Raw genomic sequence first — 15,776 nt, 5'->3', positions numbered from 1 at the left:
CCTACATTGCTGTACCACTTCCACACACTTATTCTGGAGTAACCACTGGCTTTACAAGTGGCTCTTGAGGCAAAACACAAACAAAAACAAAACACATAACAGACTTACTGTGAATAGGTCTTTTAAATGGATTATCATGTGATTTGCAAATTTATATTAAGATCTCAATGTGAAAAGGAACTTTGGACCAGCAACTAACAACAACAAAAAAAAATTCAGGTAATTGCCTTTAACCTCTTTTAGAAGAAAAACATATTATCTCTCACTGACAACACTTGTGAATTATGATACCTACCTTTGAATGAGAGAAATACTATGTTTTCTCCAGCACAATGTGATAGTTTCTTGACTATTCTTGTTTAAGGTTGTCTAGGCTACCTCACTAAGGGCCATCTATAAACTTATTATTATCTACTTCTGCCCCAAAGCCTGGAATAAAAACTCCCTATCCATGAGCTCTGGAAAATAGCTCTCGGCAGCATGATCCAACTAGTTTGGGAACAGTAATTTGTAGAGTAATTCTCATCTAGTTCAACACTGGAAGCGAAAGCTCTGGAACCATGTAAGGGAATCTTTCCTGCTAAAGGGAAGTTCCACTTTCTGTGATGACTACTATTCTTTCTACTTAGAGAAGAGAATAATGGGCCACTGAAGCATGATAGTCAAACCAAACTGGTGGGCTGAATGACTGTCTAGAACTCAACATGATTGGCACAAATATGATGACTGGATACTTTTTTCTTTCCATTTGTCTCTCATGGCCTACCTTTGGAAGGTCTGCAGGACCATCTCAGTTTAAGATTAAAGCAAGACAGCATAATTAGGGTAGCTCATTTCTTTGGGTTAACCAAGGGTATTTATCCCTTGGTTGATCTAAAGGAATTTATCTGGCTTTCTTCTAAAGGAAAAAACAAACAAAAACAAAAATATGATGCCAATTTGACTGTGTAAGTAAGCTTGGTAAAATGTTGCCCTAAACAAAGTGACTGTCAAGGTGTTTCTTCTAGGTGTCAAGGACACTCTGTAAGAGTAAATGCTCCTTGATTTGAGATCTTATCTTAAAGGTTATAAATGGGCTTCCTCAAAATCTTATGTATTGCCACTCAGTCTCTTTGCCTTCTCCACTTGATGAAGCAAAACAGAACTATAGGATTTTGTCATCTGGAATGGCAAATTTAAACCGAATTTACTCTTGCCATGTAATTCCTTAACCTGATTGCCTATCTAATTAAGAAAACATTTGAAGATTCAGTATTGGTCTTAAGGAGATGAGTGAAGAGTACCTACCTTAGAGTTCACAATGAATACACATTCTTCCACTTAATGATCTTACTTTCACTCTGAAGTGCTACTCTCTAAGTTGAAGAAAAGAGCCATTTCCCACATGCCTGGAGAAAGTCAGTAAAATGGGAAGCAGTATTTCCAAAGTGTTCCAGGGACATGATATGCCATGAACTCTCAAATTCTGAATGAATGTTTACAAGAATGAATGAATGAATGAATGAATGAATGAATTCTAGGCTCCATGGAAGACTGGTATAATATTTTCCTTCCATGTACCAGGATAAAGAAGTTAACAATATTAGAAACTTCAGAGTATACACTGAAGATAGGCATTTCATTTTTTTAAAACAAACTTTTAATTTACATTATTGTTCTTCAGCCATTTTGGGGAGAAAAAAAATAACGTTCCTAAACAAAGTGTTATGAAGCAGCGTTGATTTCTTTTCTATTTTTAAAAATACTTTGGAGCAAATTAAACATACTCAGAATGTTTTATTAACTAGAACATTCAGTTTAACTAGTTTAATTACTACTCTTTGGAAATTACTATGATCAGTGGGAACTCCTATGTTTGGTCTTTGTGTGGGAATGCCCTGAGCAGAACGCCCACCTGCACAGGCAATTGAACACCCAGCTCTGAAGTTTCCCAAGAGGTCAAGAGAACTGGCAATCAGCAGTTCTTTATATGGTGATCCTGGAGTTTACCTTGTAAATCCCTTCAATAGCAGCTAGCTAAAAGCCGCTGGAAAAGGGCCAACCTTTGCTTTTATCCTAAGTCAATCCAGAGAAATGGTTTTTGTACCTCAGTAAATAGTAAACTACTATCCTTCTGGAGCAAAAATTCCTTGAGAGACCAGGTTGTGTTTTATTTCCATTTAGCCCTCATAGTTCCTATTCAGGCCCATACACATAGCATGAAGTCAGGTTATTGAACAAACATTGAAGAATTATGTCCTAACTTTACAAACCAGAAAGCTGAGAAATATATCCGCCAACTCAACACATGAGGAGAAGAATCCAAATTCTCAATTCCATCCAGTCCTAGATTCATTCAGGTGTGAGAAAAAAACAGGTTTAGAGAAATGGGACCCCTAGAAGGTTCCCATTCTACAAAAAGTTGTGGAAATAGCTTTCACATGGTCTATACTTCAGGAAAATTTCCAAGTCGGAAAAAATACATACATATATATATATGTATTTCTATTATATATATATGATAGAAAACCACCTGTATTTATATATATATATAAAACATATATGTACACACTATATATATTCCTATGACACTTGCATTTTTGAGTCCATGCTTTAATCTCCCAATTAAAGAGGAAAACTATAGCTCTCTGTTGCCAAATTATAAATCTATTTCTTGGCTCAATGAGTAAGGAAACCCCTAATGACTGTAACAGTCTATGTATGAAATAATTTTATGTTAACAAGTTATTCATTTCTCAACTATATACAGTGGTCAGTTTCCAAAATGGAAAGTATGATTTTTAAAAAAATTTTATTTATTTATTCATGAGAGACACAGAGAGAGAGACAGAGAGAGAGAGAGAGAGAGAGAGAGAGAGGCAGAAACACAGGCAGAGGGAGAAGCAGGCTCCACACAAGGAGCCGGACATGGGACTTAATCCTGAGGCTCCAGGATCACACCCTGGGCTGAAGGCACACTAAACCGCTGAGCCACCCAGGCTGCCCGGAAAATATGATTTTTTAAAAACTATTTATTGCATATCTATCTGAATATATCCAGATTTCAAAAAATATAAATAGATATTGGAAAACCTCAGGGCAATTTTAAGACTTCACTCCCTTATTTTCTAAGAAACCTGAGCTTAACTAAAACTCCAAGAAAAGTAAAGTTCTCTAACCTTCCCATCTTCATGGGGGCCTCTGTTAATTACTAAAGTACAATGTGTAAATTATGTAGACCAGTCCACTTATGTAGTGCACTCCTGGAGCTTGTAAGCAATTACAGGGTCAATGCATCTCCTGATTAAGAGCCCACAGCTTTAAGAAGAGAATTAAATTTTACAACATAGCATAAAAAGAAATGCAAAACACTATTCCAGAAAGATAGATCCATTGAGAGGAAGGAAAAAACAAACTAAATACTAGGAGTAGTTTAACTGGGGTGGGTGGGGGGGTAGGGGGAAGGGGGTAGTAGGGAAAACAACGGGACAAATGGGAGAGAGAAGGGAAGAAATAGCCAGAAAAAAAATGTATATATAAAACGAGAGAGAGGGAAGAAGGAGGAGGAGGAGGAGGAGAAATGAAATGTATTTATTTCAGTGTGAAGAATATAAGCATATTTTATTAAAGAAAGAGAATTCTATAAAATCAGTTTGGAGGAAATGGTTTCTTTTTTTAATTTTTTAAAATTTTTATTTATTTATGATAGTCACAGAGAGAGAGAGAGGCAGAGACACAGGGAGAGGGAGAAGCAGGCTCCATGCACCGGGATCCCTATGTGGGATTCGATCCCAGGTCTCTGGGATTGCGCCCTGGGCCAAAGGCAGGCGCCAAACCGTTGTGCCACCCAGGGATCCCGAGGAAATTGTTTTTATGTTCAGCCATTACGAAACTTAAAAGAAGCAATTTCTGTTATTTTTAAATGCCCCTTAGATATTCTGCAGTGAAGGAACAAATTAGATATTTAATATTCATAGGAAATGGTATTAAGAAGTTATAACAACAATTTGGTCTTCAATACAAGTTGTTGTACAATGTAAACTAGGAGAACTAAAAAAAATTGTGTTTGGAAAAAAATAGATTATAAGATTCAAACAGTCCTATTGGTAACATGGGCAGGGTGAATTTCAATTAAAAATAAAGGATGAGGGACTCCTGGGTGTCTCAGCGGTTGGGCTCCTGCCTTCGCCTCAGATCATAATCCCAGAATTCAGGATGGAGACCCGCACCCCTTAGCCTATGTCTCTGCCTCTCTCTCTCTCTTTGTGTCTCTCATGAATAAATAAATACATCTTTAAAAAGAAAGTAAAGGATGAAAATCTGGGAGATACAAAAGAAGGTATTTTTGTTTCTTTAGACAGAAATTATTTGTGAAGAATTTGATAAATGATCCAATTTGAATACAATTCAAAAATGTAATTAAGGGCTTAAAGTATATGGTCCAAATAATAAAAGCTACAGGAGGTTAATAAAGATAAGGAATTAAGCCAGAGCTATCAGGAAAAACTTTATGGAAAAATTACAACTTGATCTGATTAGAATTTGAAGACAGAGAAACAAACATTCCTAGTACTATTAAATTATGTAATTCTCTGATACTAGGTCATAAGGGATTTTAACTTTTGTTCATTTTTTTCAAAAAATATTTATTTGCATATACTGTATCACTAGGAGTGATCTATATGAGACTCAAAAGCAGTTTTTGTAATTATGTTATCTGACAGGAGGAGCCCTGGGTTCCACAGGTACCAATCACAATCAAGATATAGTGGCCAAGAACATTGGTTCTCAGTCCATCTGCCTTGGCATAAAGCCCTATCCTGCCGCTAATTCAGTGGCTGACCTCAGATTGCTGAGCCTCTCCCTACCTCAGTATTCTGATTTTCTTTAAAAATATTTTATTTATTTATTCATGAGAGACACATAGAAAGAGAGGCAGAGACATAGGCAGAGGGAGAAGCAGGCTCCATGCAGGGAGCCCGATATGGGACTTGATCCAGGATCATGCCCTGAGCCAAGGCAGATGCTCAACTGCTGAGCCACCCAGGCATCCCAGTACTTTTATTTGTTAGAGGAAGGTGTTAATACTAACTTTTGGGGCTGTTTTGAGGATTAAAAGAGTTGATGCGCATAAAGCATGTAGAACAATATCCAGCACATAATCAATAATTAAAATGAATATTGGTAGTGGTAAACAATATTTCCTCTAACTTATTCTCTCTTGCTTTCTCCCTCAGTCTTAGATTTTCTTCTAGCTAGTGCTCCCATCTCTTTTCTTATATTATTGCTAAACTAACTGAATATACAGCTTACATTTGCTGCTTCCTTTCTTCATTTCTGACTCATTTCTGAATTAAGAGCATTGTGACTTCTGCCCTAATCACTTCACTGAAAGTGAACAATTGATGAGTTTACAAAATCACTGAGGACTTCCACACGGCCACATCTAATGGTAACTCCATGGTCCTTATCTTACTAAATCACTGTCTACATTTCATAGTTGACTCTTTTTTGGAATATATCCTTGGTTTCCATGATCACTTGACCATCTTTTTGTCTAGCGTTTCCTTATACCTCACTGTCTATGCCATTTAATGCTCCCTTCTTCCTCTGCTTACCCTTTACATATTGGTATTCTTCAGGTTTCCATCCTTTAGCTACTGCCTTCTCTCTTTACATGCATTCCTTGTATTTTTAACTCTTGTCTATGATTCTATGTTTTAAATCTTTATTAACAGCTGCTAGAAATATATAGTTGGAAGCGCTAGTCACAAAAAGCTCAACATCTCCAAAGCTAAGTTCATTTTATCACCCCCTAACATTCCACTCACCCTGATGTTCCATCTGTTTTTGCGATCTCAGTTAATGGCCCCACCATCTAGCCAACCACCCAAACCAGGAATCCAGAAAAAATAAATCTGTCTCTCTTCTTCATTTTCCATAATTCACTACATCATTAATATATTTCAAGTCTATCATTATGTTTTTTCTCCATCTTTACTACCATTGTCCCAATCCAAGTCCAAATTATCTCTTGCCTAAGTTGAAATAACAGTTTCAAAAGATCTCCTACCTCCAATTTGTTTCCTTTAAGATGGCATTAATAAAGCTCATAGAGTGATGGATCTAAAAATGGAAATTCAGTAATATTATTACCTGCCCGAATCCCATCTACTCTAAAGACTGCCTATTACTTACAGGATAAAATTCTGGGCCTCTAACATAGCAGTACAGCCCCTCACTACACTATTTCTATTTTTCTCTTTAGTTTCAAAAACAAGCTACCATACTAAATATGATTATACACACATATATATAAGACGTTGTAATACCTTGATGGAATGTTGTTATGTCTGTTTTATAGGTTTAGTAGATAGTGTTGGAAATAACTTGTTCATAGTCATCAAATCAGTAACACCACTGATAATTGAATCCAAATGTAATCCTATTCCCTAATGTAATTTCCTTGAGGTCAAGGGCCACACCATTCCCTTTTTTGAACCACCAGCACACAGCCCATTAGCCGATTCATGTAATGGCTATTAATTAAATATTATACTAAATTGACAATTAAAAAAAGAAAAGATAAATAATAACATGATTATAAAAGATCATCCTGCTACTGACTAAAGGAGTAGATATTCTAGAATTATCTCACTGGTAAATGGAAGTAACAAACACTATGACTGAGTTTGTAAAAAGTGTTTGTATGTATTGAAATACATTCCAAATTATCATACAATCTATATTACCAAGAATAACTTTAAGATTTTTATCTTTAAACTTCATTTTACTCAAATGTATTATTTATTTTTAGAGGAGCAAAAAAATGTAAATGTTTGCATTAACAAGTTCTCTGCTAAATGATCTTGTGTGTGTACATATATTGTGTATGTATTTGTATGTGTGGAATATACGTGTGCATATACATACACATATAAACATTCAAACTATTTTCAAATTCAGAGTTAGATGACTTCAATAATATTTAGTAAATTCATTCTTTAGACAAACTGATAACAAAAGATCAAAAGGATCAGGTGAAACTCTGAGACTCCTCAAAGAATTTCAGAAATTATGAAAAAATGCAGTTGTGTGGCCATTTCTGTCTCCCAGATTGCAACAAAATAAAACTTCAAATAGCATACTTGTATATAGTTGAAGAAAACGAAATTAAAATGGAAACATCTACAGATCATTAAACTTAACTATGAACTGTGGCTATTCAAACAATTGGACTTTAAGTAGTTTCACACCACTGGGCTAGGATAAAAGATGCTCTGCTGGCATTTTCATCTGCCAAAATAGCCATTTGCAATTAAAAATTAAAACTGGCACCATTTCTTTGCAAGCAATTATCAAAAGGCTGCTGGCAATCTTCCTTGTTTATAGTGTTTCTTATATCAAGACTTCATTCCATTTTGAAATATTCTTTTCTTAGATTTTATTTCTTTTAGGCCATAATATTCCCAATACTAATATTTTAACACTTTTAACATTTCTAATTGTAATATGATCCTCAAATACTGCAGCACTGTTTAAGTTTCTGAAAACAGACTGATTTGAGGAATATCTGTAGCATTTTGTATTACCATATTCACAGTATAACTGGTATAAGACCTCTTTACATTTAAGGGAAGTGATTTTTAAGGAATGCAGGAGTAAAAATAGCATCAATTTCTATGGACATAACCTTAATTCCAAATAGAATATATATATATATATAGTCATTCATTGGGTTTAATTGAGTCCTGATGCAAGGAGTTACCAATAGTGTAAAATCTGCTTTTCCTCAGGAAACCAGTGGTATATTTTGGAGATTAGGGGTAACAGTAAGAGAATCAATCTGTATGTATGAGCATCTTCAATGTGGCAGACACTGTTCCGGGTACTGGTGTTATGGCAGAGGACAAGATGGAAAGAGTCTCTGCATTTAAGGAATTGGATAGACAGGCAACAAACTATTCCTCCTCCAAGCTTAGAAGGGATGTGTTCTGTTAATTCTCTGGAAAGATCACTTTGGTTACCACATGACACACAGGCCCCACCAGGAGTTAGAAGTAAAGTTAAAGTGACCATTTAGGAGGTGATCCTTCAGCTCAAAAATGAGGAAGGGAAATGATAAAAAGATCAGATCCATTCTCCTTACAAATACACCCTCTCTTTATGGTAGAATGTTAGACTATCTGTAGTATCCTCCACCATCTTGGCTGGATCACAGACATTGAACACTGATGTGCCCATTTCACAGATAAAGATTTGGAGACCCGGGGCAGCCTGGGTGGCTCAGCGGTTTAGCGCTGCCTTCCGCCCAGGGCATGATCGTGGAGTCCCGGGATCGAGTCCCACGTCGGGCTCCCTTCATGGAGCCTGCTTCTCTTCTGCCTGTGTCTCTGCCTCTCTCTCTCTCTCTCTCTGTCTCTCATAAATAAATAAATAAAATATTTAAAAAAATATTTTGAGACCCAAAAGAGTGAAATGGCTTATTCCAAGTCCAAAGATAACTAGTGGGAAAGCTGGAAGTGAAGTAATGGTCTCCTACTTCTAGCTCCCATGCCTTTCTCCTCAAAATGTATCATCAGTATCTTCTAAAAAAATAAAAAAAATATTTAGTGGTTCCATCAGCCTTAGTTCACTCGGAAACTCCTCTCTGAAAGGCTTCTAAGAAAATTTATTTACTTATTAAGCAAGCATTTATTGAGGGTCTACTAGATACAAGGCATCATGCTAGGTGATTGGGATTCAGGGATAAGTAGGAGGTTTTCTGTGTGGGAAGTTTGCCCTCCTGTGGGAGAGCCAGACCAAGTAGCTCACAGTGAAAACAGTGGGGCAAGCACCATTATAATGACATCCTGACATGCCATGGAACCTAAGACAGGAGGCATCTAAATTATTCTGACAGTGATCTAAGAGGAAGCGATCCTTAAATTGTGTTTTGAAGGAACAGTGGGAATGGACCAGAGTGCACGGAGTGGCAAGAACTAAAGGAAATGGCATGAGTGAAAGCACAGACACAGGATGGAGTAACTGGAGCTCAGCATGTACCTGAAAGGTGAAGAAAGAAATATGGACAGAAGCTATGTCATAAAGTGTCTTGTGTACTGTTCCAAGAAATTTGGTTAACTTACACCCTTGTCTCCACTTTCCCAACTCTTGACTATCCTCAATCCATTTAATTCACATTTACGACCCTCACCACAAAGATTATAGGCAAGGGGATGATTCATTAAGATTTACATTTTAGGAAAAACACTATGGTGCCAGGGTGGAAAGCTGGAAGGCTGAGAACAGAAGCTGGATGATTAAGCAGGAGAATATTACAAATAATCCAATGGAGCGATACTGAGAAACAGAGAGGGATAGTAGCAACAGCAAAGGAGAGAAAGGAATAGATATGAAAAATATTTATAAAGTGTATACACAGAATTTAATGATCCTTTGGAAAGCCAGCAGGAGCAAGTATGATAAAAATAAAGGCATTGAGAATGACTTGCAAGTTCTTAGCTTGGGTGACTGGACTATTTCTTCTAGTTTAAAATATCTATAAATTATGATTCATGGCATTACACCAGGCAAAGATATACTGGACAAAGTGAGGAGCTACATATATCTGCCACCGTGTTTCCTCTGCCAGAGCCACATTTGTTGCATCAATGCAAATTTATATATGAAGCCCCATCATGTGTTCTACTACCATCATTATTCTTCTAAACTTTTCTTAAAAAGAAGACGAATTTAAAAGGGATGAATGACATTCAAAGGAATATATCACCTCACATTTGAATAGCTCATCTATTAAACTGAAGAACAGCTAAAGACAGAAAAGTAGGAATCACAGCTGTCTGGTAAATCCTAAGGAATAGTAAGGGAACAAACTCTCCTAATCCCCTCTAATTTACAAAGATTGGAAGAAAGTATTTGAAGTAGGTCATCTCTTATTCTTGACAGACATCTCATCAGTAGATTAGAATGTATACACTTGAAAATACATTTTACACTATTAATATACCATTATATTAATGATTTTCACATATTTAGTAGAAACTTTTCTTTACCTGAAACATAACTTTAAACATACTTTTCTTGCTTCTTGGCAGTGAAAACACTGGACAACCATGTAAATCCATCCCTGAAATACCTCATTAATCACAGTGCACTTGCTCTTGGCAAGAATCCTAATGTGCTACAAAAATTGTTATTAAAGTAAGATTTAGGGATTCCCAGGCTGGCAGGGAATTAGTTAGTTACACTGCTTTAGAAATTGTTTTCATAGAATTTCTTTTATTATCAATGGTCTTGTTAGACTTACAGCTCAAAGTAGCTTCCCTTTATTGACTTAATGTGTAAAGTCTAGCTTTCTAAATAAACTATAAGCAGCAATTGCAAAGATGGCTTGTCCCTCAGGGTGGGCTATAGTTGTGCAGAATCCTCCCAAAAGATGATGCTGTCCAATCCCTCTTCCTGCTAATGTGGATCTAGCACCCCTATCTAATTGCTCAAGCATTGCAATTTCAGGCTCCAGAAATGTATAAAGCAAAACTTTGTATCAGCACATGGTATTGATAAGTACATATCACATTGATAGGCTGATAGATTCTGGTGAGCATAGAATTATCCAAACTTGAGTCCCTTGAAAAATAATGTGTTACAAATTTTAAATTCTGTAAGGCCATAAAAATCTGTTAAACACTAACATATTGAAAAGAAATGTTGTATTACATTTCAATAAGTCTTCATTCATGTTCAAGGGCAAAACTTGGGAGATGCAAAGCATAAGCATCAGCCAAAGTTGTCTCTCTCTCTCTAAATATAGAGTGCATAATTTACCAAAAATTAAAACTCACAAATGGCATCATATTATAAATTCAGATCTACAAATATTCTGAGCATATTCTTGTAAGAAATAGTCATTTTCCTTACAGTATATATTTTGCTGCCAAATTCAGCATGGATCATTACTGCTAAATGTTTTAGTAGATCCTGACAGGTTAAAATAATTGATCAGACTCAATAGGTAACAGGATTAATTACATATCAACTCAGAAAGGACAAACATGAAAAGAATCTGTAGTATTTCTCTATGTCTATCATTTATTACAGTAATCACATCTAAATCGATGTGAATCTTACGTTAAGTGAATAGTAAAAGTTATACCTTTTGATGTAATAATGATGCTACACAACGTTCTCCTTATATACACTGTAGGATGGAAAGTTGGCTGGAATATTCTACCTAATGCTACATATTCACATCAATCTGAGACTGTAAAATTTTCCAGACACCAGAGCCCACGGATTGTAGACTCCACCAATTTCCTGACTCCTACATGGTCAGATTCCAGGTTTACCTATTTACAAAACCAGCCCCTTCTTCGATGTTATTTCAAAAATGCTTCTAGTGTTGTCGCCAATCCTCCATCCCAGGTGAGAGCTATGTTTGGATGACATGCCTCATTTCTAAAAGAAACCTAGTTCGTGTGTTCAAAACCTATTAATTTACTAGGAAACAAGAAATGGAACAGTGAGTGCCTGCAACTTTCTCTACAGGTCTCCCTCAGGCTGATGTCTTTATATTGAACTGTAACATAAAGAAGCATGAAAAAGAAAACTAAGAAAAGATTTGCAAAAATAAGAAAAAAAAATAAGAGTCTAATGCCACAAAAATTACCTTAAAACGTGCAGATAAACCTAAGTCTAACAGGAGACTGAATGAATGGACCTTGTGGGAAAAACAGTAGTAAACTTTAAAGCCACTGAAAGGTTTTAAATGCCTAAGGGAAAAATAAACATTTGCTTCCAATCATTTTCTCATTAAGCATTCTCTGCTAGATGGTGAAGGCTTACACACACACACACACACACACACACACACACACACTTTGACTCAGCAGCACAAATGCCTACTTAACCCACTGCCTGATCCCCGTCCCAGGTGGCCCGTTTGCGCGTTTGCTATTGCACTCTGGTCGGGGTTCCTGAGCCCCCGGGTTCACCACTGGCTTCTGCCCCCGCGCAGGAGCATCACCTCGCCCCGCCCAGCTCGCCTTTTCGAGACCCTGGCCACCTCTGTGGCAGGAAGGGCTACACGCACTGACAGATTTTCCGTTAGTGGTGGAGGTGGCGGCGAGGCGTGTTTCCGGGCGCACTTAAAACCTAGCTGTTCTCCCCACCAAGTAACAGCTTCCCCAGCTCCGCCCCGGGGCTGAGGACCTGGCCCTCCGTTTCTCCTCTCACCACCCAGTCCGACCCTGCCATCCCCTCCTAACCTCTCCAATACACTCTCACAAGCCTCACACCGGCGCACGTCTTCCCCACGCCTTTCCCAGCTCCCGGGCGCCCCTCGCGGTTGAAATAGACGTGTCGGGGGACCTAATAGCTCCCAATTATCCGCGCAGCCTAAGTCCCAGGTCAGCCGGCCTCTCGCCTTCGGTGCCTAAAACCGCGGGGGCAGCTCATTGGGTGTGTTCCGGGAGACGCTGCAGTCTGTAGGGGTGGAGGAGGTGGGGCTGAGGGAGGTGGAAGGCTCTAGGAGGAAGACCATAAACACGTGCAAAGAAATAAAAGCCACCACGTGTGCGCGCGAGTGTGTGTGAGTGTGTGTGTGTGTGTGTGCACGCGCGCGCCGGCCCAGGGCGTGGACGCGGAGCGCGTCCCAGGGGGCCAGGCATACAGACCCCCCAGAGCGGGCGTGGCGGGGGGCGCGCGGGGGACGCGGGTACTCACACGAAAGCGTGGTAGATGAACGCCCAGCCGCGGGGTCTCTCCAGCACGTTGTACAGATAGTTCTGCACCCGCCGGTACTTGACGTTGCGCCGGCAGCTCTGGCTACTGGTGTACGAGAGCGGCTTCCCCAGTAGGCTCATCCGGGCCCCCTGCTTGCCCCGGCGGCTCTCCCTCAGGCCGCCGCCGCCGCCGCCGCCGCCGAGCGCGGCCGCGCGGGTGCCCAGCAGCAGCAGGCCGTCGCCCCTGGCGGCGGCCGAGTTCAGCAGCACCCTGCCCCGGCCCGACTCCACATCCTTCATGCCGCTGCCCAGGCGCCCCCCGCCCGCCGCCGCCGCCGCCGCCGCCGCGCCGCTCTTCACCCACAGCCCGGCGGCGCCGCCCTCCTCTCCTCCCGCGTGGTGGCGGGGCATGGCATCACCACGGGCACCGCGAGGGGGGCGCCAGCGCCTGTGGCGGGGGCAGCGGCCTCATGCGCGCGGGCGGGTTTCGAGGAGGAAGCCGCGGCCGACGGAGCCCCCGCCGGCCAGCGACCTCCGAGCCAGGGGCGGGGAAGCAAGCAGCCAGCGAACCGCCCGGGCTTCGGGGTGGGGGCGGAGAGGGGTGTGCGAAGGAGGCCCGATTTCTAGCAGTCTTAGCTTCAAATTCGAAATCAGGACCTGTTTGGGGGCGTCACTCTGAGAGGGTTTCTCCGGCTCTCCCTTACTCCGGTAGCTCTCCCTCCCTCCTCCCTCCCTCGCAAATGCCCCCAGGGCTGGACGGGCGGAGTGCGGGGCGCTCCGAGGCGCGCTCCCACGCGCGCACACCCAGCCCCCAGGCCCCCCCCTTTCTTCTCGCACTCGCTTCCCCACGCCCAGACTGCGTTCGTCTCCTCCCCCGGAGGGGCCGGGGCTCGGAAGCCCCTCTCCGAGGCGCGACTTGGGTTTAGTTCCCTCAGGGGCTGAGGAGCTGTCCGTGAGGTACGTCGGCCTCGTGCCCTGAGGAGAAACTGGAGACGCCGGTCTCTGCTCTCTCCCGCCGCTAGGATGCCGCGCCGGGTCCTGCCAGCCTTTGCGCGAGGAGTGTGAGCGGGAACGGCCCCGACCTGCCCCTCAGGTACCAGCTGGTCCCCCCGGGCGCGTGGGGCGACCCCCCCGGCAGCGGCGGGCGGCTTCCCGCACGGCTGCGGGATCCCTGCCTAGTCAGTGTGCAGACTCGCAGGACACGACTCCCAGGCCGGAGAGGCGGGGGACAGGCATGTCCCCACGGCTCGCTCCAGCGTTCGGGCAGCGACTTCCATCCCCGCATCAGGTAGCAAGCTCTGGAGTAACTTGACGTCCTTCCTAGCCCTGCGGCGGGGGTGGGGTGGGGGTGGGGGGGTGGAGTGTGGGGAGGGCATAAAAACTACACAGTGTCTCCTCGGCGGTTAACGAGTTGCCCCGGGGCTCCGCCTGACAGCGGCGCGAAGCCTGGGAGAGCGAACTGGGTTCCCTTAGTCAATAAATTTCCATTTAAGTCCGAAAAAGTCATAAAACTGTTAAGCGTCGGCAATGGCAGCGGCGGCCCGGGCGTCTGAGAGAAAAAGCCCGGGACAGCAGCTTCTCAGGGTCGTCACCCCACCCCTGTAGGCTGTACCTTACGCGGTGAGAGACGTGTGGCGAGCTAGGACTGGCTGAGTCTCCCGCCACCTCTGACACTCTGGCGACCCAAAGCGTGCGCGCCCTTGGCGACGACGGAGGCCACGGTGCCTCGGGCTTCGGCCTCTGGCCTTCAGCAGCACTGCATTGTGAAGCATAAGCCGTTAAACCTCACAGCCCATGTGGGGACACTGAACCGAAGCCAGGCTTGGGAACCTCTTCCAATAGAGTGGATTCCCCCCTCCCCCCCACTCCACCAAAATACGAAAGAAAACCACCACCAAATTAAACTGAGGGAAGAACTAAGGTTCCACCGCAGAGCCCGAGCAGATGAGCTCCAGGTAGTGAGTGATTCCGTTTGCCTTTTCCTTCTAGAAGCCTGAAACCGAGGCAACACTAAAGCAAAAGTCTGATTTCAGCCGTCTCCGCCCCTCAGAGATTCTCTTTCAACTCCCTCCAGTAAGTACACACACCCACGCCTGAGGCAGCTCCTTTCTGCCTCTGGCAGTAGCTCCACTTAAATGCTTTACTTTTACTTTCTTTTGCTTTGTATTGTTAAGCTCTCATTTGCGTGAAGCCCTCTCTCGGCTCTGGGTCACCCGTAGTACCCTGCTTCCCTCCCTTCCTTTTCCCCAAGCCTCTCCTCTTCGGGCACTAGCTCTGAGCCGCTTGGTGCAGCTGGCAGCGGGGCCACGTGACTGTGCGCCAAGCGCGAATACCCACAGTCACTCTCTCTTTCTCCTAATACACTTCACACCCCCGCACTGTGGAGGTGCGAGAGATTGCTCCGTGCCCTGCTATTCGAGGCAGATGCAGAGAGCGCCTTGGAGCAAGCTCTCCAATCCTAGAACAGCACGATACCCCAGCTGAGGGTGTGTGTGTGGGGGGGTGGGGGGGGGGAGTTTGCTGTTGCTATATTTAGACTCCCCGCGGAGTTTCTGTGCAGGGACTTTCAGGGTGAAAGATCTAGAGACTTAAAATGACTTGTGTGCAGGCTCTAAACTTAAATATCTTGGCTGTTCTGCAGGCAACAAAATGAAAACCATTTCCTCTTAACCGAGTGGTTTTCCTTCTTGCGGACTTTGACCACCACCACTGAGTAGGTCAGGGTCACTTCCATCTTACTGGTGCGGCTGGTCCCAGAGTGCAGGCAGGACATTTTAGGAAGGCCAACGCAGACATGGTTCTCCGAAAGAGAACCTGCTACTTAATTTCCCAGTGACATTTTCCTGGAAGTACAGCAATAATATCATCAGAGAAACAGTGATGTTGATTAAGCAAATGCCATGAAACTTTAAAAAAAAATCATATCTGGGGACTCCTGGGTAGCTCAGTGGTTAAGCGTCTGCCTTAGCCCAGGGCATGATCCTGGAGTCTCAGTATGGGGTCCCACATCGGGCTCCCTGTATGGAGACTGCTTCTCTCTCTGCCTGTGACTCTGCCTCTCTTTCTCTGTCTCAA

General features: G+C 42.6%; 1 protein-coding gene and 1 pseudogene across 2 annotated transcripts in view; one reads left to right on the top strand and one right to left on the bottom strand.

Annotated features, from left to right (window-relative positions):
- KCNQ5 (potassium voltage-gated channel subfamily Q member 5) overlaps positions 1-13,241 on the bottom strand; it is a 509,851-nt gene extending 496,610 nt beyond the window's left edge. For both annotated transcript variants that reach the window (XM_072735385.1, XM_072735394.1), the window contains exon 1: positions 12,703-13,241. In XM_072735385.1, the coding sequence (XP_072591486.1) occupies positions 12,703-13,112 (410 nt within the window). In that variant the 5' untranslated portion in view covers positions 13,113-13,241. The remainder of the gene's footprint in view (positions 1-12,702) is intronic.
- Positions 13,242-13,499: 258 nt separating this feature from the next.
- LOC112914120 (small ribosomal subunit protein uS9m-like) overlaps positions 13,500-15,776 on the top strand; it is an 81,174-nt pseudogene continuing 78,897 nt past the window's right edge.

The sequence above is a fragment of the Vulpes vulpes genome, chromosome 1, assembly GCF_048418805.1.
Source record: "Vulpes vulpes isolate BD-2025 chromosome 1, VulVul3, whole genome shotgun sequence".
In the NCBI taxonomy this organism is placed as follows: Eukaryota; Metazoa; Chordata; class Mammalia; order Carnivora; family Canidae; genus Vulpes; species Vulpes vulpes.
This window is presented reverse-complemented; position numbering and strand designations above follow the sequence as displayed.